The 24,806-nt window shown below is 33.1% G+C and overlaps 1 protein-coding gene across 15 annotated transcripts in view; it reads right to left on the bottom strand.

Moving 5' to 3' along the window:
- LOC127710506 (VWFA and cache domain-containing protein 1-like) overlaps positions 1 to 24,806 on the bottom strand; it is a 154,110-nt gene that overhangs the window by 121,429 nt on the left and 7,875 nt on the right. For 6 of the 15 annotated variants that reach the window (XM_052216425.1, XM_052216412.1, XM_052216413.1 and 3 more), the window contains exons 3-21: positions 24,320 to 24,382; positions 21,862 to 22,026; positions 20,839 to 21,047; positions 20,204 to 20,369; positions 19,123 to 19,357; positions 17,156 to 17,281; positions 16,407 to 16,486; positions 15,921 to 16,065; positions 14,090 to 14,372; positions 13,055 to 13,169; positions 11,494 to 11,674; positions 10,384 to 10,520; positions 8,435 to 8,601; positions 6,950 to 7,060; positions 5,082 to 5,183; positions 4,438 to 4,540; positions 3,687 to 3,782; positions 1,572 to 1,724; positions 616 to 725 (exon numbers count right to left, since the gene is read on the bottom strand). In XM_052216425.1, coding sequence (XP_052072385.1) covers positions 616 to 725; positions 1,572 to 1,724; positions 3,687 to 3,782; positions 4,438 to 4,540; positions 5,082 to 5,183; positions 6,950 to 7,060; positions 8,435 to 8,601; positions 10,384 to 10,520; positions 11,494 to 11,674; positions 13,055 to 13,169; positions 14,090 to 14,372; positions 15,921 to 16,065; positions 16,407 to 16,486; positions 17,156 to 17,281; positions 19,123 to 19,357; positions 20,204 to 20,369; positions 20,839 to 21,047; positions 21,862 to 22,026; positions 24,320 to 24,382 — 2,747 coding nt within the window. The remainder of the gene's footprint in view (positions 1 to 615; positions 726 to 1,571; positions 1,725 to 3,686; positions 3,783 to 4,437; positions 4,541 to 5,081; positions 5,184 to 6,949; positions 7,061 to 8,434; positions 8,602 to 10,383; positions 10,521 to 11,493; positions 11,675 to 13,054; positions 13,170 to 14,089; positions 14,373 to 15,920; positions 16,066 to 16,406; positions 16,487 to 17,155; positions 17,282 to 19,122; positions 19,358 to 20,203; positions 20,370 to 20,838; positions 21,048 to 21,861; positions 22,027 to 24,319; positions 24,383 to 24,806) is intronic. The other 9 variants (XM_052216415.1, XM_052216417.1, XM_052216418.1 and 6 more) reach the window with 9 other exon arrangements.

Genomic DNA, 24,806 nt, shown 5'->3' with positions numbered 1-24,806 from the left:
TTTTATTTGTCTTTGTAAATTATTTACGTTTACTGTTTAGTCAATTTTTGGTAATATCATTTTGGCGTGGCGCGGTACTATACATCCTGCCAATGTGTTGTTGTGCTGTGGTCATTTTTGTGTTTTTGTCTTTCGTTTTTGCTTATGTGCTTTATCTGTATGCCATTTTGTTTTTCTTTGTTGACATATTTGTTTGTTTTATGGGATTAAGATTATAACTTAATGTTGACTGCTGTACCCCTATTTTTGACATTTTCATCTATTATATACGTTTGTTTTGTTCACACATTGTTGTCAATTTAATGAAATTTTATACATTCATACTTTTCATACAAGTGAGAGGTTTAGCTAGCTATAAAACCAGGTTTAATCCACCATTTTCTACATAAGGAAATATCTCTACCAAGTCAGGAATATGACAGTTGTTTTCCATTTGTTTGATGTGTTTGAGCTTTTGATTTTGCCATTTGATAAGGGACTTTCCGATTTGAATTTTTCTTGGAGTTCGGTATTTTTGTTATTTTACTTTTTTGTAGCATTTAAACTATGCTCATATCAGACTACCCAAAGATAGCGTATACACATATTGTAGTAAGCATAGTTCTTTATACATACGCTATAGTTGTGGTGTATACGTTCGTACAAACATTATATACTATAGGTGTATAGCAGATGCAGTCACAATTGTTATTACACTCTCTAAAATCTGGTTGAACGTTACTGTCCTAAAATGGAACAAAAACAAATAAGAAATCTGTTAATTCTATAAAAGATATGACAAACCAACCAAGATATATAAGTAATTCTCAAAATAACGAAAACCGTTAAAATAATATGACATGTGACCTCTGACTTTTCACATTTTTATATTTTTTTAACTTAACATTGAAAACAAAATTAACCATTGTTGCTTCCGCACATGGTTAGAAAAAAAACAACATTTTCCGGCAGTCTTGGGCAATACAATGGGATGTATAAGGGTTAGTAACCTATATTGAAATAATACATCTTTAATTATCTTAACCAAAAACAATATATGATTCCGAAATATACATTCATCCCATAAAAATGAAGTTTTCTCCATAAGGGATTTTTTCTATATAGACATCATTTTGTCTCTAATGAATAATTGTCGCATTGGCAATCATACAATATTTCCTTATTTTTATATAATATGGTCAATTGTATGTGTATATCAAAACTTATCTAACTAAAATAAAAACAGAATGAAATATAAGATAATAGCTTGCAAACTAATATACATATTGCTTTTCTTGTTTCAAGAGTTTTGATGCTCATGTTTTATTTTATTTTATTTTATTGTGTTGACCATGGTACGTATTCAGAAGAGTTTGTAGTCTGATTAATTCTATACAGTAATGTAAAAGATGTCTGACTCAAACGGTACGACATATTGATATGTACTTAAGTACGTTTTCTGCCTTAACGGTTTTGTCTCACCAGGTTGCAGTTATCCACATAAAAACACTGAAATATTTGTAAAGAGACGCGAAGAAGCTTTTGGACTTTTCTCTAAATATTCTTTAAAACAAACATACATAATCTCTTACACATTTGCATGCTGATGATGTTGTGCCATCAAGTATTGATCCTTTCTCTATTCTCAGAATAAAGATATTTGTGTCCACAACTGGTCTCAACTCAAACTTATTATCAGTTTGGTCAAAACTAAGTCCTGTAGATCTACCAGCTGGTAGTGTAACCTGTGAAACAAACAAAAAAATAATCTAGAAAACTAGAATGTGTCTGTTTCCTAAGACCACAGCTAATTGTTTTCATCAAGAATAACAAGAATGCACGTGTTGTCGTTTGGCAAATACTCCACTCTTAATTCAATGTTTCGAAAAACTAAAAGTATGTGTACAACAATCGGTCATTTATTACAATAAGATTGAGAATGGAAATGGGGAATGTGTCAAGGAGACAACAACCCGACAAAAGAGCAGAGAACAGCCCAAGACCACCAATGGGGCTTCAACACAGCGAGAAAATCCTGCACCCGGAGGCTAATCATTGAAAAGTATCTGACTAAATTCTGTTCAGGTGTAGAAATACAAATTGACTAATTTAGCATGATTAGTCTGGTAAGGAAGAACTTATCCGAAAATAGTAAATATTCACACAAATTGTTCGTACTCATAGCTGTTACTCGAAGTGTGTAACATATTTGAGTAATTGTGGTATTTTATGAAAGGTAAAGAACATGGAATCAAAGTTGAATCCGTGTTGTATGTTTTTGAATAATAAACATGTTGTTAAAGAACTTGAAATGAGGATAGGTTTGCATGTTTCTTAAATCGGAAGTACATAACGTTTAGTGTCGTTATCCACACCTGGGAACCATGGTTCTCTTGAAAGCAATTCAAAAAGAGGGACGAAAGATACCAGAGGGACAGTCAAACTCATAGATCGAAAACAAACTGACAACGCCATGGCCAAAAATAAAAAGACAAACAGACAAATAATAGTACAGATGACACAACATAGAAAACTAAAGACTAAGCAACACGAACCCCACCAAAAACTGGGGGTGATCTCAGCTGCTCCGGAAGGGTAAGCAGATCCTGCTCCACATGTGGCACCCGTCGTGTTGCTTATGTTATTACAAATCCGGTAAATAGTCTAATATTTTGAAGGTAGCAATGGCGCCATGAACATGATGAAAAACATTTGATATTTTCAGTAGTAAACCGATTTTGATCTGAAACCGTCATGTTGATCTGAACAGCTCTTTAATGAATAAACAATAAATTATTTAGTCTGTCAATTAAAATCTGTTCAGTTTATGGTCAGACTGTTTAGTACTTCGTATTAACCTGTAAACATCAATATTATACTGAATTGTCTGCAAAATTACAGTTATAAAATTCAGAATGGAAATGGGGAACATGTTAAAGTGACAACAACCCGACCAAAGAGCACACAACAGCCGAAGGCCACCAATGGGTCTTCAACGCAGCGAGAAAATCCCGCACCCGGAGGTGGTCCTCAGCTGGCCCCTAAATAAAATTGTGTACTAGTTCAGTGAAAATGGACGTCACTCTAAACTCCAAAACATATAAATAAACTAAAATTTAAAAACATACAAGACTAACAAAGGCCAGAGGCTCCTGACTTGGGACAGGCGCAAAAAATGCGGCGGGGTTAAACATGTTTTGTGAGATCTCAACCCTCCCCCTATACCTCTAGCCAATGTAGAATAAAGAAACACATAGCAATACGCACAGTAAAACTCAGTTTAAAAGAAGTCCGAGTCCAAATGAATTGACTGCAAGCGAATTGTCCGAATAGTACTTAATTTACCGCAGTGGAGAAGTTTAAAAATTGACTTAAAGACAAGAACGTGACTGAATAATTATGTTTCAGACTTTTCAGTTGTTGTTACATATAAGATCAAAATGACCGTTTAAGACTAAAATTAATTTGCTTGTGAGCTAAGAGTACAAATAAAAAAGTGTTTAGAAAACATTTAAGTTCATCCAATCTATGGACAATCCAAAGCATCGTTTCTGAGAGATGCAAACATTGTTGTTATTTTTGTATAGGTTGATTTTATGTATATATCCCAAAAGAGAAGAAGGCACAATTTTTTCCACTAAATCGATACTTGAATCAAAATCTTTATCTACCTCTTATAACAATTGTGCATTTTATTTTGAACGTACCCTGAAGGATTTAAGTTCCTTTTTTGTAGACAAATCTTCGCAAGTGAGTGAGTTAAACACACCATACTGTTTCATTGCATCCGCTATGGCAGGTTCCTATAAAGAATTGAAAAATATGATATGTATTATGCATTATATATTTAACCTTCAAATGAAAAAAAAGAATAAAAAAACAACACTTAATTTCTCATGCAAAAGATGCCGAATGGTTCTGAGATGTTCTATGTGGCCTTAAACAGAATAAAGACTAATGAAGACGTATTCTATTTAGTACCCTGAATTAATCAACATGAATTAATTTATAGCACATTGGTGTACTTAAACAAAATATTTTAAACGACGCATTCCGGATAAGCTTCCAAAAAATAAATACCTCTGAAAGATGCCAATAACAACTAAACAAACCGAGGTTCTCCAATTAACTGTGTTTGGCTTAAATGCATATTATGACGATGAAATGGCCATTGTCAGTCACGATTTTAAACAGTAACGGTGCTTAACTGTTTTCTTTTTTAAATATCAGTAGCAAAAACAATAAATACATTTCGACATGCACTTTGACATGATGACGATGTAGCAGAAAACAAACTTAAAAATTAATATGAACAGCTGAGCTTTTTCCCAAACAGTTGCTGTTAAAGATTTTTTTCACAAGTGAGTCCTACACTTTTAAACTGTGATTTATCTATGATATTCAGATAGATCCCACAACTTTTGTGAAAGTCAATTATCAACTCGATATAATACTCACTAAAATAGTAATGTGCTTAGGATCATCAAAATACTCTGGTTCAGTAGTTTCTTTAAATGCTTGGTGCATGACAAGAAACCCACTATCGTCTATAATCATGCATCTGTAAAAAAGAATGTATCATCTATGATCTAAATGTAGGCTATTCAAATATAGATATATGTATATAGTCAATCCTTATAGAAAGTTTTAGAATATGTGAAAAAAAGTTTAAATTAGGGGGAATATATAGTTGCATTTAGCAGTCCCTTTTTCATTATCGACTACCAAATTATCTTATTTCAAATTGGAGCTGAGTACTTTCATGTAGAAATGAAATATCATAAATTTCCTGTTGACTTACTTGAAGTATCCAGATATTTTTTCTCGCTAGTCATATCTGGCACGTTATGGTTTTAATGCACTCTAAATACATATTTGATTTGGCCTTGAAACTGTTTTGATTCGAGCGCTACTGGTGAGTCTTTCGTAGACGAAACGCGCGTCGGCATACCAAATTATAAGCCTGGTATATTTGATAAGATTTTATATATTGTATGTCAATTTGGTCCTTTTATTTTCACACGTGTTTGGCGTACCCGGTGTATATTTTATGCGCACCCGGTGCAGAAAAATAGTACTGTTAATGTTATTATAAAACTCACTTGAAGTCCTTTGTCGTACAAACAGGATATATGTTATCAATAAAGTAACTGAAATATTGTAAGGGAAAATCTGTACCAACTACTGCCGTTACTTGGTTTGAACTATAAAAGAACACAAATATGTAACTATTACTAAAAAAATATATATCTGCCTTCATGGGTATATACTTTTATATAATATGTCTGAATCTACTTATTCATAATCTGTCCAAAAGTTGTCCCTATACAAGGAAAACTAAGAAAACTAAATGGAATTCCTGTAGGTTAAACGAATGAATTTTCTTTTAAAAGAAGAAGTAAATATAAAAACACGTCGAGTGTGGTGAAAACAATATTTTTCATATGATGAATATCGTTGTTCCTTTATCAACAACCCCAAGGGTGACTAGGGTATAGAAATATGGTCATTTTTTTGTCTCCTTAAGCTTTCGACCAGCAGTAAAACCCTTGTCAGTTTTGTTGTGCGGGATGTATAAATACGCAGCCATGTCCGGTCATAATGGGAGCGTTAAATGCAATTCATCGCGAAGAGGAAGTGCCACGCTCTCTGTACGTTCAGTTCAGAAACCTTGCAGCAATTTTTTAAGGGTCCATTGATGGCCTGTTTAACAATGATAAATGGCATGTCTTTCCCCATCTAATATACCATCATTTTCCAGTAAATGCCATATACTCGCTCGACGCCTATTACACCTTTTGTATTCATCGGTAATTTGTTTTCGTCCTGACCATGCATGGGATATTTGCTAACGGACATTGAGCAAATAACAACCACTCCTTTGTCAACACCAATATAACAAAAAGGAGATGTAGTAGGATTGTCAATGGGACATCTAGGCACCAGAGTTCAAATTAGTGGATATAAGCAGTTATAGGTCACCGTACCGAATGCATGTCCACTTACCAGCTTACAGTATACCCCAAAGGCAGCATTATATGCCAGTAAACAGTACGATTAACAAAGTTTTTATATTCGCTTATTTAATTTAAATGCACGGCATCTTACTATTAATCAAAATGAATTTTATATTAACTCTATGTTTATGTTTTTTTGAAATATCAATGAAAGAAAGGACATACTAGTATGCGTATACAGTTCGTTTACCTATATTTTTAGCGGAAAACTATTGTTTAGTTAAGTTGATGTACGTTTTCGATTAATCCATAACAAAGCAATAAATTATAACAAATATTGCAGATAGCAACAAGCGACAATCACCGAATTACAAGCTCCTGAATTAGGATAGATACATACAGAAAATAGTGGAGTTAGACATGTTTGTTAGCGCTCAACCGATAACTATTTTTTTTGTCAAAACATATTCATAGCAATTAAGGGGCCTCAGTGGACAAGTGGTCTAAGTAGTCGAACTACTGTATCACTAGCCTGTCAACACCGATGATGTGAGTTCGATTCCCGCACGTGGCAAATTGACTAGGATTGTCAGTTTTCCTACCGAAGGTCGGTGGTTTTCTCCGGGCACACCGGCTTCCTCTACCAATAAAAACTGACCGCCAGGAAATAGCACTATAGTGTTGAAAGTGGCGTTAAACATCAGTCAATCATAGCAACTAAAGAACTTTACAGCCCCTTTAATAACTTACCTTATTATTAAGGTCAGTTCGAAAAGGTATCTAGGAATAATTTTCCGGCTTATTGAAAAATAATAAAACGTTAACAAAAATGTATTTTGAAACCCATTTGTTCAAAAAAAATTTAGTGTACAGTTTGTGCTTTAAAATTACCCATGTCTTTGTTTTATTGATATTTTTCGGTAGCTTTCAAATTGACGCGAAATCTTCTTTCATGGAGTAAAAACTGCTTCTACTGATGCAGTATTCGACAATAATCTTATCCATATACATACCCTCTCTTGTAAATAGTGTGAGCCAATGTCAAAAGGATTCCTGATCCCCAAGCGTCCAGATATGGTGAAGTAATATAAATCATTCCAGGGTGGGATGTAGTTTCCCTCCACCTATTGAATAAGATATATAGAAAATCCATACAGCAATAATAGTAATAAACCTTAATCAGTTAATCTGGAGTTTATTGCATTGTAGTCGTGGAATGTTGAGGTTTTGTGTCTAATCAATACTCATTTTGCACCTTGAAACTTTTATTTACATGTAGAAGAGAGGCGAAAGATACCAAAGGGACATTCAAACTCACAAATCGATTACAAACTGAGAACGCCATGGCCAAAAAAGAAAAAAAAGACCAACAGACAATCAACAGTACACAAAACACAACACAGAATACCAAAGACTGAGCAACAAGAACTCCATCAAAAACTGGGGGTGATCTCAGGTGCTACGGAAGGGTAAGCATATCCTGCTCCACATGTGGCACCCATCGTGTTGCTCATGTTAGTACAAATCCGGTCATAAGTCTAATTCGGTAGGTCACATTCGGAGAAAAGGAGACGGGATTGTAGTTACGACATTTGGAACTCGGACTCAGAGATGCCATCGGGACGTTGAATTGCAATGGGCACGCTGAAGTGCGATGATTTTCGCCGAAATGTGATTGTCCTTTTATTGATAGTCTAAATGACGCGTGATGGCTAGTTTAAAATCAGCAGATGTTCAGTTATTATCATATTCAAGAAGATTTGTTTTTTGTTATTTAGTATATAAATGTGCATCCATTATTGTCCGTGTATGTATATGATTGAAATAAAAGAACAGTTAAAAGAATCATCACCATGCCATACTCCTGATGACCATACAAATTTGGATTATATGATAATCGTTTACTGTTTGAATATATTCTCGATGACTTGCTTATCAACACGAAAAGCTGCTTCTAACAAACAAATGGACTATTCATCGACACGTGAACATGAAAAACATTGAAAATATAGTTTACGTTATCCATCGCACTTCAGTATTACCTCCTACGCAATTCAGCGTAGCTATCAAAAAGAAGCATCACAATGCCACCATCGTACTTCAGCGTGATAAAAATACACTGTAACGTTAAACATTCGCACTTTAGCGTAGGCATCGCGGTTTGGAGTACCATCGAGGTTCACAGTCCTACAGTGGTGATCAATGAAGTCAAAAAGTACCTTATATTAAAAGAAAAATTACAACAGTATTATTTACAAAACACATTAGTGCTCAGTCAGTGTTTGAATGTTGTCCAGCAGCACATATTACATACAATTTTAAAACCATACAACAGGAAACAGGCTTTCTTTGGTACAGAAGCTGATAAATAGTAAGGTTCAATAACAACACACTTAACTGATGATACACAGCGTTTCCACGAAAACATCAACTGTATGCAAAATTCTACTAAATGATAAAAATTAAAACGAATTTAAATCGTTTTAGATCATGTTTACCATGTTCTTTTTTCGTGGTCATACGACTTAGTCAATGAAACTGCTGGATACACTCGAATGACTCCGGCTTTTGTTCCAATATATTTCCAAGCCAGTTGACTTGAGGGTTGCTGTTTCCAAAACTTTTCAGCTTTATACGTAGCCCAAACTGTAGCTCTGACATCATCCTATATTAGACGTAAAAAACATTCTAACCTAATTATAAACGTTGTCTGTTTTAGAAAAATAACAGGAATATGGCATACAAAACTATCATTACTAAAATAATACATCAAAAGTCGAACGGTATATGACAAAACAGGCAACTGATAGATAAATCAGATATTACTTATCGTCTTAAGGATGTTCGCTCCTTTTGGTTTTGAATTTTTGCCAGATATACGGAATCATCTGGTTTTATCCATGTAGTGCCATTAAAAATTTTGCCCACTAACCCCTACATTTCTTTCCATAATTTGATTACATATAGTTTGAAATGTCATCTTTGAAAATCTTATAAAATCCTTGTTATTTTTTCATAGTTTTTGGAAGAAAAAGGTGCCAATGTTAAATGTATGAAGAATCTAGCAAGAATTATTTCCCGCCAAATTTTCAATGGCTTATATCTCGAAAAAAAGCACACGGTCCGTGGACCCTTCATTTTTTTCTGCTTTTTTAGTTTCTTTATTTATATACAATCAATGTATAGCAGTCTTTTAAAAAGCTTGTTATTTTGAAACAGAGTAGCGAACATCCTTAAATTGGTTGCTAATTATAAAAAAGAAGATGTGGTATGATTGCCAATGAGACAACTCTCCACAAGAGAGCAAATGACACAGAAATTAACAACTTTAGGTCACCGTAAGGCCTTCAATAATGAGCAAAGCCCATACCGCATAGTCAGCTATAAAACGCTCCGAAATGACAAATGTACAAAAATTCAATCGAGAAAAACTTACGGCCTAATTTATGTACAAAAAAATAAACGAAAACAAAAAAATGTTACACAGCAACAAACGACAACCACTGGATTACAGGCTCCTGACTTGGGACAGGCACATACACAATGTGGAGGGGTTAAACTAATTTTTAACCATCACCGAGTGAGACTTATCACCGAATGTTTACTTACTAGAGCAACTAAACGAGGAACACTAGTGGATCAGGTTCTGTTTCCCTTTACGGAGCACACGAGAAAATCATTTTTTTTTAGTGGAGTTCGTGTTGCTCAATCTTTACGATTTCAATTTAGTGGTTTTTTTTTACTTGTTTGTCTTTTCCATTGTTTTCATGGTCTTTTTATGTTGCAATGACATTGGCAGTTTCTCATCAAATTTAGTTTTTTTAATGTCCATTTGATATCTTTCATCTCTGTATTTGTATTGATGAACATATAGCTTTATTTTTGTTGAAATGAATATAAATTAACGTTAACAAATAGCTATTGTAAACATGACGACAACATTTTAGCAAAGATTTACAATGTTATGACGAGGAGTAACAAAATCTGCTTAATCATCCGTTTAGCAATGTGCTATTCAATATATTGCACTGAATTCTAATATCTTGTAATTAGTGATTGCTTTGCAATTGAGGGTTTTTTTTTTTCTTCAAATTATCCGCTGAGAAATGTGTCAGTGTATATTTTCAGCTTCTTATTAACTTATGAAAAACTGTTATTCTAATACGAAGTAGGTCTTTTCGTTTTGCTCTAATTTGATATAGTGGCATTTACTTATTTTTTCATTGTTTGTGGCTTTTGCAATGAAAATTTTTATAACAAAATATGTATTACGAATTTTTAATAAATCTTTACACAATTGAATATACATGACTTACATTTTTAGTGAATAAAGAATAACAATTATGTTTCATATTGTTTAACGTCTGACCTACCATTTGTTCCCTCGTGTAATTATAGCTAATATGAATTTCTTAGTGAAAAACTATTTTGATTTCAGATATCTTACATTAAACCCAGGGTTTTGATCTTTTTTTCTAGTCAAATAATCTGTATACTCTCTCACATCCAGTCCAGTTTCTGTTTCATCAATATATTGAAACGGATTTGAAAAAGCTGAAGGCGTAAATTTTGTAGCCGACTGTGCTAAAAAACAAATGATTAATTCTATAAATACACATGTAAACAATTTTTTGCTTTATTTGAAGCTAAAACAAAACAATACTTGTTCCCATGACAATATATATATATATGGCAATAGTATTTGTAATTTTTAGATAACATACTATGGTACATCGTCTTTTCCTAGAATTTTACATTAGCGAATTATACTTTTTACCGAATTTATTCTTTCATCAGCAACACCACAGGTGCTACATGTGGATACGGATCTGTATGGTAGGTCAATGATATTGGCATGCAATTGTATAAGCAGTGGCACATCTCATTTCTGCAACCCCACACTTATGGTATATTGACTTGGAAACGTTAAATGTTAAAAGTTTGTGATTAGATCAGTTTACGATGAAACACTCTTGGTAAGACAATAATATTTGGCATGCAGTTTTGGGTTTTCAATGCTCTTTAACTTCGTTCTTACTTGATCTTTTTAACTTTTTTTATTTAAGCATCACTGATGAGTCTTTTGTAGGCAAAACGCGCATCTTGGTCTTGTGTCTAACATTTTAATTCTGGTATCTTTGATGGGTTTATTTGAATGAGCATTTGCACTTCTTATTTCAATGGAGAAAACATGTATAACAATATAAAATAACAATAAGGAGATAGTGGTATGATGATCAATGTGAACAATTACATATCGCTGATAGAAAACGACAAGCAAAAATCATACAAAAGATTTTTTGTCTTAAAATATGCGCAAGTGTAGCATTCCTTTTCTTGTACTGTGGTTCGTTTGTTCTTTTTTTAATCTTTTCGTTTTTAGTATATTGTATAGTTGAATGTTGGTATTCTTTTCGTCTTTTCATATTTTTGTCATGGTGTTGTCCATTTTTCTCCGACTTTTCTTTTCTTTTAAAATGGTCTCTGCAACATCTCTCACTAATTATAGAAGGATGTTCAACAAAATGGTGTGTAAAGCCACAAAAAGAAAACATACCTAGAGTAACTTTTCTATTATTAAATCTACAATTTGGCTGACTGTCAGATGTAAGACTTCGATTGTGATACATGAAAACATTGTTCAGCTCTGAGTTTGAAATATCAAAATCCGCTTCCGAGATGACGGTATGGGTTTCCTCGCCCAAAACAATACATAAATAAAATTTTGTATTTTGTACCTAAAAAGATAAAGTTTCAATAAAATTGATTCATCTTACTAAAATAAGAAAAACTTTCCAAGCACAAAGACGCACCAGGACTCGTACTGAAGTTTATGCGATTTCTATATTTTTAATCGAGTTTCAAACATCGGTAACTACTGTGCTGTAATGTCTATCGATTGAGATATGGAAAGGGATGACTTAAACGGCCACTATTAATCGAAAAATAATATGAATGGAAAGAATATTTGCCTTCTAATAGGTCCCCTGCGGACCTTTTATTAACAGTTGTTGAAGATTACCTCAACAGTACAAAAACAGTTGTCTTCACTCAAAGTCAAAGTAGTTTATCAGGTTTGACGGATCGAACGGAGCTGCGTATTTATACATCCCGAACTACCAAAGAAACAACAATCAACATAAAGGTTGGTTTTTTTTCTAAACCAAAGAAGACCAAGTAGGTGCTACGATACATCCTAGCAGAAAAAACAGGATAGATACTAAATGTAAAACAAGAATGCACCTGTTGTCATGCGAAGCATATCACACTTCCGTATTTCCAAATGTCCGGAAACAGGAAGTACATAATAAAAGTGTCATATAGGTGTCAAAAATAAGTCATACGTTACAACTGTCAAGCTTATCACCGTATTTGAAGCTGTTTAGTTCTGAAGTACGGGAAACATGTATGACTTAACAATTTAAGCATTTGAACATACCAAAAAATGTAGTGTTACACCAACTGTAAATAACAAAACTATCTGGAAGCGTACGAGTATGGTTACTGCAGTATACCCCAAGTCCCAATCGGGGCATAACATAAGGTATATCTTGAGTTTTTTTTTTTCTTTGTGGAGTATTACTACTAAAAATAATTGAAGAAAGTGTGTCTCTCTCATTTCCGAATACGACTTATCACTATGGTTTTTCTTGGTTACTGGCACCACGATAGGTACCACTAGCACATACCTTATCATAATTTAGGGGTTAGCATAACAGTTACTCGATCCATTTGTTTTTATGTGTATAACTGTGCGAACTGTTATTTCTCAATTTGTCCTCTTTCTTTTATTCATGTTGTTACAAGTACTTCGACGTATAACATTATGATTATACGTTGTATCTCCGTCCTTTTCATTAATGAATAGATACATATGAAAATACAAGTAAGATAATAAGATAAATACTTAAAGTGCTAAATAGGTACTTTTAAGACGGGTTTTGGAAAATGAAAAATCACAAAATAATATATGATCAATGCAAATAAATAATTGAAAAATGATAATTGAAACTTAAATATAATCATTGTCTAAATATAATGTTACTGATTTCAATATTTTACATCGTCTTTCAAGAAAAGGTACACAGATTAAGTATTTTATTAAGGCATATACATACAGGTCCCCAGAAGTACGTTGCTTGTAAGTATAAATATCGACTTCCTTCATTTACAAGACGTCCTCTAGACAAGGTGAAATAAACGTTTGGTAAAGTCTTCTTACCCGATTCACCCCTGTGTATGAAAAAATAGCGTAGTTGAAAAAATAAGATAAAACCTAAGTTGCATTAAAAATGCGTCGCCAAACCTCAAACACAAACTTCTTAAAATGTTGAAGTTTGAGCAACCTAATCCCCTCCAAAAAAAGGGAGCGAACTCGGTTTTATCCAGAGAAGTAATATATTCCTGCTTCACTTGTATTTCCTATCATGTTAGAGGTATGCTGCTTACAAGGAAGCTAATAAACCAAGAGTTCCAAGTGGTGAAGTTGAAATCATCCCTTTGAAAATTACAAACGCCATCACGAGTTGGTTGACCGTAATGGAATATATGTTTCACAGATGACGAGATATATGATCCAATGTTCGTAACCATAATCCCGTCCACTTCTCCTATAATGAGACCTACCGAATAAGACTTCTCATCGTGTTTGTACTTACATGAGCAACACGACGGGTACCACGTGTGGTGCAGGATATGATTACCCTTTCTGGGCACTTGCTGTTCGGTATGAGCCAATGCTCCGTGCTTAAGGCCGTACTTTGACCTATAATCGTTTTTACTTTTACAAATTGTGACTTGGATGGAGAATTGTATCATCGGCACTCATACCACATCTTCTTATATCTACCTAAGGTAATCCCAGGTTTTTGTGGGTTTTTTGCTGATCAATCTTTAGTTTTCTATATCGTGTTTCGTATTACTGTTTTTTGTTTTTTGATCGATTGGTATCTTTTGCCATAGCATTGTCATTTTTTTTCGACTTATGAGTTTGAATATCCCTTTGATATCGTTCATCTCCCTTTTACAAGTTTACACTTTTCATTTAGCATTGCTATAATTGTTAACTTTGTTATACATTGTGACTTGGATGAAGAGTTGTCTAATTGGCACTCATACCGCATTTTCTTATTTATATTAGCACAACTATGTACCTTTTCATGGAATTAATTATATCTACTGTCCCTGATGTCCTTTCTAGACTTGTTATGTCCACAAGTACGGGATCTTCATTAATTTCTACAAAGGCAGGCTCTGGGAGTAAGGGGTGAATCAAAGCTCTCCCAGTATTGTCAATCATAAAGCCGTATGATGAATTTCCCTCCTCAAAATATTCGACTTCCTTTAAAAGTTCGCTTAGTTTAACATCAGTGCACGATACACCTTGCATAGATCCTAACGTACCGTAGACGGTTTTACACATTGACGTTATTAACCCTGTGATACAAATCAAAAAGTAAGATATTTAAATTATGCAAAATGATGAACTTGACAAAAAAATTTCAGTTCTGGTTTAATTTTTCTGTCTTTCATTCATTCTATTTTTTTCGAACCTTTTTTTTCTAGATATCTTTCTTTGTTTCTCCCTTTCTTTCCTTTCTCCTATTCTCCCTTTATTTCTTTACATGTATTTACGTGTATACATTGTATTTAGTTAATTTTTCCGAAATGTTTATTATTGTTTAATTTGTGGATAGGTTTTATAAATAGTTTTCTTATTATTTCAATAAAATCTTTCATGTTTAGTATCGTTGGCTCCGATAATGTTGTACCTAAAAATACATCAGGTTACAAGTGAAATGGTAAACAACACATATTGTTGAATGATTCATATGTATGGTTTTCGTTTAGTTTAGTTGCTCATATATTCGGTCTGACTGTACTTCCGTAAAAGGTTTTTTTTTTGTGTTGATTTTTTATTTCAATTAGGTACGTTGTAATGAGTTCTAGTAAGCCATTTGGTCATATCTTTATTTAAGACTTAGTTCAATTTCAAGTTGGAAAATGCTACAAGTTGATGTATAAACGTATAAAAAAGCGAACAAGAAAAAATATTTGTTAAGGAGTACTTTTAATGCATCGGCATTGACATTCCAAATAAGCGAAACATAATGTTTTAACATTGCCATAAAAGTGCGAGGTTTGGCTAGCCACAAAACCAGGTTCAACCCACCATTTTTTTCTTCAAATGTCCTGTACCAAGTCAGCAAAATGGCCATTGTTATATTATATTTCGTTTCTGTGTGTGTTACATTTGAATGTTGTGTTTCTGTTGTGTCGTAGTTCTCCTCTTATATTTGATGTGTTTCCCTCATTTTTAGTTTGTAACCCGGATTTGTTTTTTCTCAATCGATTTATGAATTTTGAACAGCGGTATACTACTGTTGCCTTTATTTACATTTGTCATGTCGGAATCTTTCATAGCTTTCATTTTGGTATGTATTTGGCTCATTGTTGAATGCTGTACGGTTACCTACAATGTATAATTGCTAAATGCAACGTCATTTGGCCTTTGGAGGAAAGTTGTGTCATTGGTTATCATACCACATCTTCTTACTTTTATTCTAAGATATTAATGAACATTGTCAAATGTGTCTGCTTTGCTCTAAATTATGCCTAGGAGACATAAACACAAGGTTAACAAAATGCATTTTCAAGTCATTGGGTTTATTTGTTAAACCAAGATAATGTTAAAAATGTTGTCGACGCATTGTTTGTGGTTCAAATAATCAATAGAACATGTTTTGGTTTTCAAAATATTTGGCGAAAAAATGAAAGTCATACATGTATATGTTAACGGAATAAATGGAACTTTTATGAGTTATTTAAAAAAAAAATCCTATATCTAGATTTTGTTTTCACAAACACACATTATGATATTATAGTTATACAATTCAAATTAGAAATTGTAGCTGAAAACAGGTGCCGCCAATTGGCCTCATTAAACCTACTCAGATAAATCAGATAAAGTAATAAAATACCTGCCTCTTTCAGAAAACGGATCGACGTATGGAATACTGTATACCGGGTTAGTATTTATTTGACCTGATCGTAGTTGGACGTAAAAAGTGGCCATTTCCATCGATAAACTTGCATGTTGATTCTGATCAACGTAAGTAAAGTGTCCTTCCTACAATAAATATGGAGTAAATTATATTTTTCATTGAATAGAAGTGTTCCCGTCTCCATTCTCAATTTTATAGATTATATTCTTCATTGAACAGAAGTGTAGCTTGAGAACGGATATAGATTTATTTGCATTAATTATTACTCCTGGACTACATCGTCTGTTTCAACATTCATTGTTTTAACTAATTATTTTAGCATCAAGTTTTAAATAGACATTTGAATGCCAGTATAACACCTAGTCTATCATATTTGGGTTTTCTGTCATAACTAAAATACTAGTAATGCATACATTTTTTCTCGCGTAAAATGCTTTTTTTGTAAGCAAAATGTGTAGATAAATACCCGAATGTTTCCGTAAGATGAATTTGACTTCACTTGAGTTGCCATTTCTCGTAATTGTTGTTTTATTTCGTTCGTTGCACCTGTAAACATACAGTTTAAGATGAGTGTGAATGGTATTCCAAAGCAATTTATGAATTGGGCCTAACAAGCCCCAATTGCATTTTTTTTTTATGTAAATGTCTAGGAATTTGTTATAATACCTTCACGTTGAATATAACTACATACTATAAGGATTTCTTTTGTCCGTAATAACTACATGTGCTATGGTCATGATTATTTGCTGTCTTGGATATATATAATATATAATTACATTACATGTATGTTTCATAATAAATCCAAACTTTTGATTGGCTGACAACAGTCGCAAGGTATTCTGAAATTAGATTTTATTTTTCAACAACATGGAATATTAATGAATGCACGTGCTTCCCATGACAACGTCACAACAATGCATAGAAAAAAGCTTGTTATAACTCGTATTCAGGATTTGGGGCATAAGAATAAGATTTGACTAATTTAAAAAAAAAATCCAAATATGAACTTAAGAGTTACAAGAAGATTGAAATATCACAATCAATTTTAGTACATGACACACTTGTTACAACTTAGGAACGTCTTCTCAATTGCTAATTATGCACACCTAACTTTGCCATTGTGGATAGAATAAAAACCAATACGACAAGGGAGATAACTCCATCACAATGTACCAATCATTGCTCGTTCACCATTTTAATACGGTTGATACTTACCAGGACCAAGCAGGTATGTAAACACGATTACTCTGTTTTGTAATTTGGCATTTTCGTCCCTGATAACCTCCCTTGGATCTCTCCCATCATTTGATCCGCCATCAGTAAGTAAAAGTATAACCTGATCTTTAAAGAAAGAAATTGGTATATGTATAGTTTAGTTGCTGTCTCATTGATATATATGTATACACGACATCTCATTATATGCATTGCTTAAATGATTTTTTGACAAAATTAAAGTAGAAAATGGTCGAAAATACTTTTTGTTTTTGTTTTTCCTAGTTTCCCTTTTTGATTCATCAAAATTTCCATTACACATAATGGGAAATCAATCGTAAATGCTCGATAGATTCCGCTACCCTACACCAAAGTTAGTTTGCTTTAACTACCGAGGTATGCCGAATGTAAAGACAATACTCTGAAGGCTAATATTCAAAAAAATATTTAAAGGATATTTTTGTTTAATCTATACTATCCGTTTTAAATGCATATAATACGACTCCTTTTCAATGAAGCATACATTTAAAAATCAAATATCCGTCTCTTATCACATTTCGTTATTTAATTATTATGTAATGTTGCTTTATTTGATTTAAATAAATTCCTCCACCCCCACCTCCGACACGCAATGGTTTGATTCATAGATATTTACAGTACTCGTATACCATGGTCAAAGGAATACTGTTCTTGCACTTATTTGTCAAAATAAAAATAAAATAAATGGAATTAAAATAATACGTATTGAAGATTTTACAACAATTTTACACTTAGTTCTTAAAATCAAAAGGTTAGTTAATATCCATTTGTTATGAGAAAAAATAGCGATAACTACATGTACGCACAATTTAAGATATTTGAGTCTTCAATACATGATTGTTATATTAGTTGTTATTTTGGCTTTTAGCTGTCAGTAACTGCGATTACTCTAAGATCTGTACTTAAAATGTGTCTTCTTTGTTGTGAGGGATGTACAAATACCCTGCCACGTCCGGTCTGTGTTATTGTTGGATGTTTTTATGCCTTGTATTGATCTGATGAGTTAAGCCCTTTTCAACTGATTGTTATAGTTTGTTCTTATATTGTACTGTTAGACCACTGTCCCAGGTTAGGGAAGGGTTGGCGCCTTCAGACATGTTTAACCCTGCCACATTATATAAGTGTGTTTAGGAAATTCGTGATTCAGCGTTTACTTACTGGGATTTCGAGATGAAACCCCTTCCTAGCTCACCAATAGAAATTCTAAAGATAAGAATATTTTTTAATGTTGCGTTAGTGTGAAATAAATTCAAGGGACGTTGACCTTACTTTATTATTACCTGTACGTCATCTATTTACAAAATAATGTAAGTTTATTCAGTGCATAACAAGTAATAAGATGACATCTTCAATATTGTGTAAAATGAGGTTAGATTTTTTCATAGATGACATGATAATTATACTTATATTAGTATACAACAACATTATAATGTATGGCTTTTAAAAACAATGTTTAAATGTTAAATTGTTGATCAATTTTCAATGTTGTGTATATATTTTATAACACTAGCTCTGTTTATTTTGTTTATTTTGTAGATTTAAGTAATGTTTTCTTACGCTCAACGGTTCAATGATTTGACTATGAATTGCGAAGTCTCTAATGAATATAATGAAAAGTAAAGAATAGTAATACAGCTTCATCAAATGAATGGGTACCCTAAATTACAGAAAGAAGAGAAAAAAAAACAACACTTAGGTTAATCATTATGTCAATAGAAAATTTTGCCATCTTTTTTTTTCTCTTATTCTCGACTGATAGTTTATCTGTTGATCGATTTGTTTGGCAAATTACCATATCTTATATTACTGGGAAAGTCTGATGGTTTTTTACTGCTGTGCTTCTTTATCCATCTGCACGGTGTCCTATTCCGATAACCAAAGCGCAACAATCGGGGTTTTTTTTTCAATTTATGGTACTATAACATATTTACCTCTAGTTGAAACATCAACATTGTTGTTTGTTGATCCCAAGTAAGAGAAAGCCTTGATAAGTACGTTTTCAAAGTTTGTATCACCAGTATTGGATTCTTGAATGTATAAACTGACAAATTCCTGCAGCTTGTCAATATTTGTTTTAGAGGCAAATGACAGCGTGTCCTTATAACAGTCGTGATTTGCGTCTTCACCGGGAACACTGACTCCTGAGCTAAATGATATCACTGCAACCTAAATAGAAATGCGTGCTGTAACACTTTTAAGCATTTTGCTATGCTTTAAATGGATATAATTTGATTAGACTAAGCTCGGACGTTGCAAAAACTTAAGTTATTTCTGTCATTTTTAGCATGCATATATTCAGACATCATTCGTTTGTATTCCTCAACGAGACAAATCTGTACATTATATAAACTAGACAGCAATAAATTAGAACACTTTCCAAATGTTAACAAAGTAAAACGAGATGATTTCTTGCTTATGTAAATGTGTGTTGTTTGGTGTTACTTTTATTCTGTGTTGTCCTGGTCAGTTGTTTCCTTGCATTGCTGAATTTCGTTTCATGTCTTATTCAAATTTACTTTTATATTGCCTATGTTGCATCTCCATTACAGCGCTTATCAAAGGTACACATATAAAAAAGGAGATGTAGCATAATTACCAATAAGATAACTATCCACCAGACAAAAATAACGTGCATGTAATTCACATTTTCGAAATATCTTTAATTAACCCGTTGACCGCGAAGTTTTAAGAAAGAACGTCGTGCTGTACGCTGTATTTACTTTTTACGTTGTGCAAAACGATTTTAGAAAATCTCATCAAACTGCATTTATATAATTTATACCTGTCATTGTTAAAATTCGAAGGATCCTAGACTATAGCTTATATTAAGTATTCAAGTAATAAACCATATACTATAAAGGGACATATATGTCTGTAGCAATCTGCCGACAGGGGGAATGTACGTCTTTAGCGTCATCTGTCCACAACGGAAACTTTCGTTCCCTGCGCGGTAATTTTTTCCCTAGCGCTGTCAAATGGTTAATTGTATATGTGATAAAAAGGTCCACTTACTCTGTCGTTTGGATTAAGGGTTTCTATGACTGTACGAGCAGCTTCCTTGGCTATACTCATCTTTGATTTACTTGTAACGCCGGAGATCTGCTTCATAGATGAGCTTGAATCTATAAGAATCACGACATCTTTATCTTTTGGTGAAGCTGTGGCGGCGAAAGCTGACCTTAAATAATGTCATATTATTGGTTGAATGTTCATTGCTTAAGAAGTTGTAAGCCAATCAAAACGTTACGATGTACGCGTTGTTTGAAAATACTATCCAGAATGCAATATACTTTGAAACGGCGGACTATTTGCTCGTTTTATTTTAGATTTGTTTACTTTAACTGACATTTTGCTCAGCTATTTTCTATTTATTTGGTGTTTTGTTTTTTGCTATGTCCAGTGGTGTGTCTGAATGTATGAACGAATGTGTGCAACATTGAAGGTGCTACTAGTGGAACAGGATCTGCTAACCCGTATGGAATCCCTGAGACCACTCTTCGTTTTTTGTGGCGTTCGTGTTGCTCAGTCTTTCATTTTTTTGTGCAGCGTTTGGTTTGACTTTTTGTTTTTTTGTCGTTTTTAGATTTTTTGGCCATGCATGCAGTAATATAGTAAATATTCACAATCAACTATTCTGTTTCTATTACCTAAAGCGGGGATCATAGTTATAACAGTCATTCCAATAAGTTGATGGGTATATGATGGACACGCCCTCCAAGGTACCGTAGTGCTGCCACAAAACGTTCTTGTTTTGATCGTACTGCATCTTCATGATGTCGCTTACGGTATTGTGTGGATATTTGGCATCAGAAGTAGAACTATAAGATTTTGTAACACAGGCTGTAGAAAAATCAACCTTGAGAAGAAAATGTTTAACCTTATTTATTCTAACATATGTGTACTCAGTACATAATTATTGAAATAAAATGTGTATTGTGAACATATCTATTTGAATGGCATGCCACTTTAGAATCATATAATGTGGTATAAACTACAATTCCTTAGAATTGTCAGTAAGCGTCCCAAACGTTTTCCCGATGCAGTACATAGTCGAATTCCTAATCATATAGTTCATAAACGTTTTATTTTCTCGCTGTGTTGAAGACCCATTGGTGGCCTTCGGCTGTTTTCTGCTCTTTGGTCGGGTTGTTGTCTCTTTGACACATTCCCCATTTCCATTCTCAATTTTAATTTGATTGGCGCTTTTTGAACCCTTTACGTCTTTTTCTTGAAAAAATGTGTTTTAATTATAATAAATTGGACAACTAGAGAACAATATAAAAATAAGAAGTTGTAGTATGATTGTCAATGAGACAGCTCTCCACAAGAGACCAAATGACACAGAAATAAACGTATGTTTTTTTTATTTCTTTTCTTCTGTGTATATGCAGTGGGTTTATTTGAATTGCGTTATTCGTAAGATCAAATTATTGACCTAAAACCATTTTCTATACATGAGCAAAATGTATTATCAATTTCTTACTGGGTACCGGCCAGTAAACTGGCACAGGCACGATTACACCGATGGTACACTTCTCATTGAACCTTTATTGGCCTGTCTTATTGCCAAATCTTAAGATTTGAGTAATTACTTAATGATTTCTTATACGTGTGTCTCTACGCTTGTTATAATTTCATTTTGTAAATAAGTTCCTTGATTTTGGAATTACCTCTTTTCTGAATTTTGGATCATACACGTATGTTCCATGTTTATCACAGCAATGTGGAAGTGTCGTCTGCGTGGTGAATCTGTTTTCATTCTGAAATACTTCGTCTTTAACGGCGTCTAGAACATTCTTAAATCCAACAAGTGATGCTGCTAATTTGTCTTGAATCTGAAAATTAATGATCAGTTGACGATTTCACGTGTAATCTATCAAATCAAACAATATTTTACCACACCTACATGTATCATGAACCCTAACCATAGGAAAAAAAAGGGGGTTGAAATGATCATTTATAGAGCAACATTAATTGATGCTTATTTGTAGACTGTCAGCGATGACATCGTTAAATGATTGCAATGATACAATAGAAACCAGATGACGTTGCTTCATAATCCTAGTATTTCCACGTGTATGGTCCAGGACAGCAAGTAATGACAGACAGTAGCTGTAATGATATCTGAATGAAAAGGTGTGTTGAGGTGTTTGTTTGCAGGATACACACAGGGACGGTGCTCAAATGATAAATGATATGGTCTGTGTTAGTACACAGCAAACACAAAATACAACTCGTTGCTAATGTAAAAAAAAACCCAAGAACTATGATCAGCTTCCATCTATATAACAAAATGTTTGGTGGATGTAATCGGGCTTCACCTTATCATACATACTTTCAATATAGAAATAAGAAGATGTGATATGATTGCCAATGAGATAACTTTCAATATAAAAAATGAGGAGATGTGGTATGATTGCCAATGCGACAACTTTCAATATAAAAAATGAGGAGATGTGGTATGATTGCCAATGAGACAACTTTCAATATAAAAAATGAGGAGATGTGCTATGATTGCCAATGAGACAACTTTCAATATAAAAAATGAGGAGATGTGGTATGATTGCCAATGAGACAACTTTCAATATAAAAAATGAGGAGATGTGGTATGATTGCCAATGAGACAACTTTCAATATAAAAAATGAGGAGATGTGGTATGATTGCCAATGCGACAACTTTCAATATAAAAAATGAGATGTGGTATGATTGCCAATGAGACAACTTTCAATATAAAAAATGAGGAGATGTGCTATGATTGCCAATGAGAAAACTTTCAATATAAAAAATGAGGAGATGTGGTATGATTGCCAATGAGACAACTTTCAATATAAAAAATGAGGAGATGTGGTATGATTGCCAATGAGACAACTTTCAATATAAAAAATGAGGAGATGTGGTATGATTGCCAATGAGACAAATATCCATAAAAGTTCAAATCACGAAGATAAAGGCTATACCGGTAATAGGTCACCGTACTACCTTCAACAATGAGAAAATCCCATACATGTACCTTATAGTCCGCTATAAAAGGCCCCGACATACAAATGTCAATATCAAATTTCAATTGTATACCATCCATGTACTTTGAAAGATCAATGAGATTTTGTTTACCATTTAAACTTTCCGCGCGAGTATCAAATCGAGATCTATCTTGGGTGAGATGTTTTAAAAATGTCCAGTGGTTTATATTACAACGACCTTAACTGTTTATATATATCATATGATTTTTAAAGACGTCTTATGTCGATTGCAATGCACAAATGAGATACATGTATGTGTTCATTTAGGACAATCTTTTAATCAGTTATATGAAAGAAAAAGTATACTTGAAATAAGATACAAGAAAGAGGAGACAAATGCAAATATTTAAGGTGGTACCTAACACTACAGGGAGATAACTCTGTAAAAATCAGCTAAACGTTTTAATCACGTTGTATTGTTAAGGAAATATTAAGCTTCTCAATGATCAAAATTAGTGTTTGTCAAACTGCTATATAACCAATGAAATTTTTCTGATAAAGTGGTTGGTTCAAATTTTTTGAAATTTTTATATTTTTGTCAAAGGGTCAAAGTAAACATTTTGTCAAAATTTTAAGAAAATTAAACGAGCCAAATTAATATTAGTCAAGGTGTTGGGTACCACCTTAACCCGTGTCTCGTGGTTCATGCAAAAATTGATATCTGGTTTGCCAATGAATAGACTATACCTTTTTTTTTTTGATAAATGTATAGGTAAATATTTGATTGTACGAATATAATAAATTATACTAACAACAGGCGTTTTAAAGTTCGGTGTATTAGATTAAACAATTTTACAAAAATGTTTGCATCAGTTTCTTAATGACACTATTTATTGTGCGTGCCTGTGTCTGAAATGACGTGGGGAAATTAAAGATTCATGCTGTATTTGCACATTTATAAGTTGATTGAAGTATTTAATCTGAAATCCAATACTTTTAAAAAACTATGATGTCTTATTGCAATTTGTTCATTGTTAGAGTTTAATTTAAAAAAAAAAACCAACATACTAGTAAGAACATTGCATACTTTTTGCATTCTTATATAAAGTAAATACTAAATGTTCAAAATCACAAACAATATTGTTTTATCTACGAACAAGAACTTACATCAGCCAAAAGTTTCGTCCCATTTCCGGTTTTTGTAGTAAAAGGTAGTTTGTTAAACTCTTCCTGTAAAACAATATATATTTCAAAGGCGAAGGAAAATGGCATGGAAATATGGTACAATAAAATATAAATACAAACGAAAGAACTTATTCGATTATCGTTGCTTTGTACAAAAAGGTCATAACCTTTTGTTGCGCTTCATCTTATAGCAAATTTTACATGTATTTACGAGACGGGAAATAGTAACAATCTTGCACCAATCTCATTGATGTCTCATGAACGTGAACGTTTACCCCATATCTTTTATTCACACCAAATTTAGACAAACAAGGGCGGGCAGTTGACATTAATATCAGCTTAACAAACTAAATGATAAATACACAAACATTAACGTTCGTATTTCATATTTTAATGTGAAAGAGTGAACCCATTTTACGAGTTGCATATGAGATCAGGTTTTTTTTTTTTAAATAGATGATATATTTGC

Source organism: Mytilus californianus, unplaced genomic scaffold (assembly GCF_021869535.1).
Source record: "Mytilus californianus isolate M0D057914Y unplaced genomic scaffold, xbMytCali1.0.p SCAF_8, whole genome shotgun sequence".
In the NCBI taxonomy this organism is placed as follows: Eukaryota; Metazoa; Mollusca; class Bivalvia; order Mytilida; family Mytilidae; genus Mytilus; species Mytilus californianus.
The sequence above is the reverse complement of the archived record's forward strand: the minus strand, read 5'-3'. Positions and strand labels throughout refer to the sequence as shown.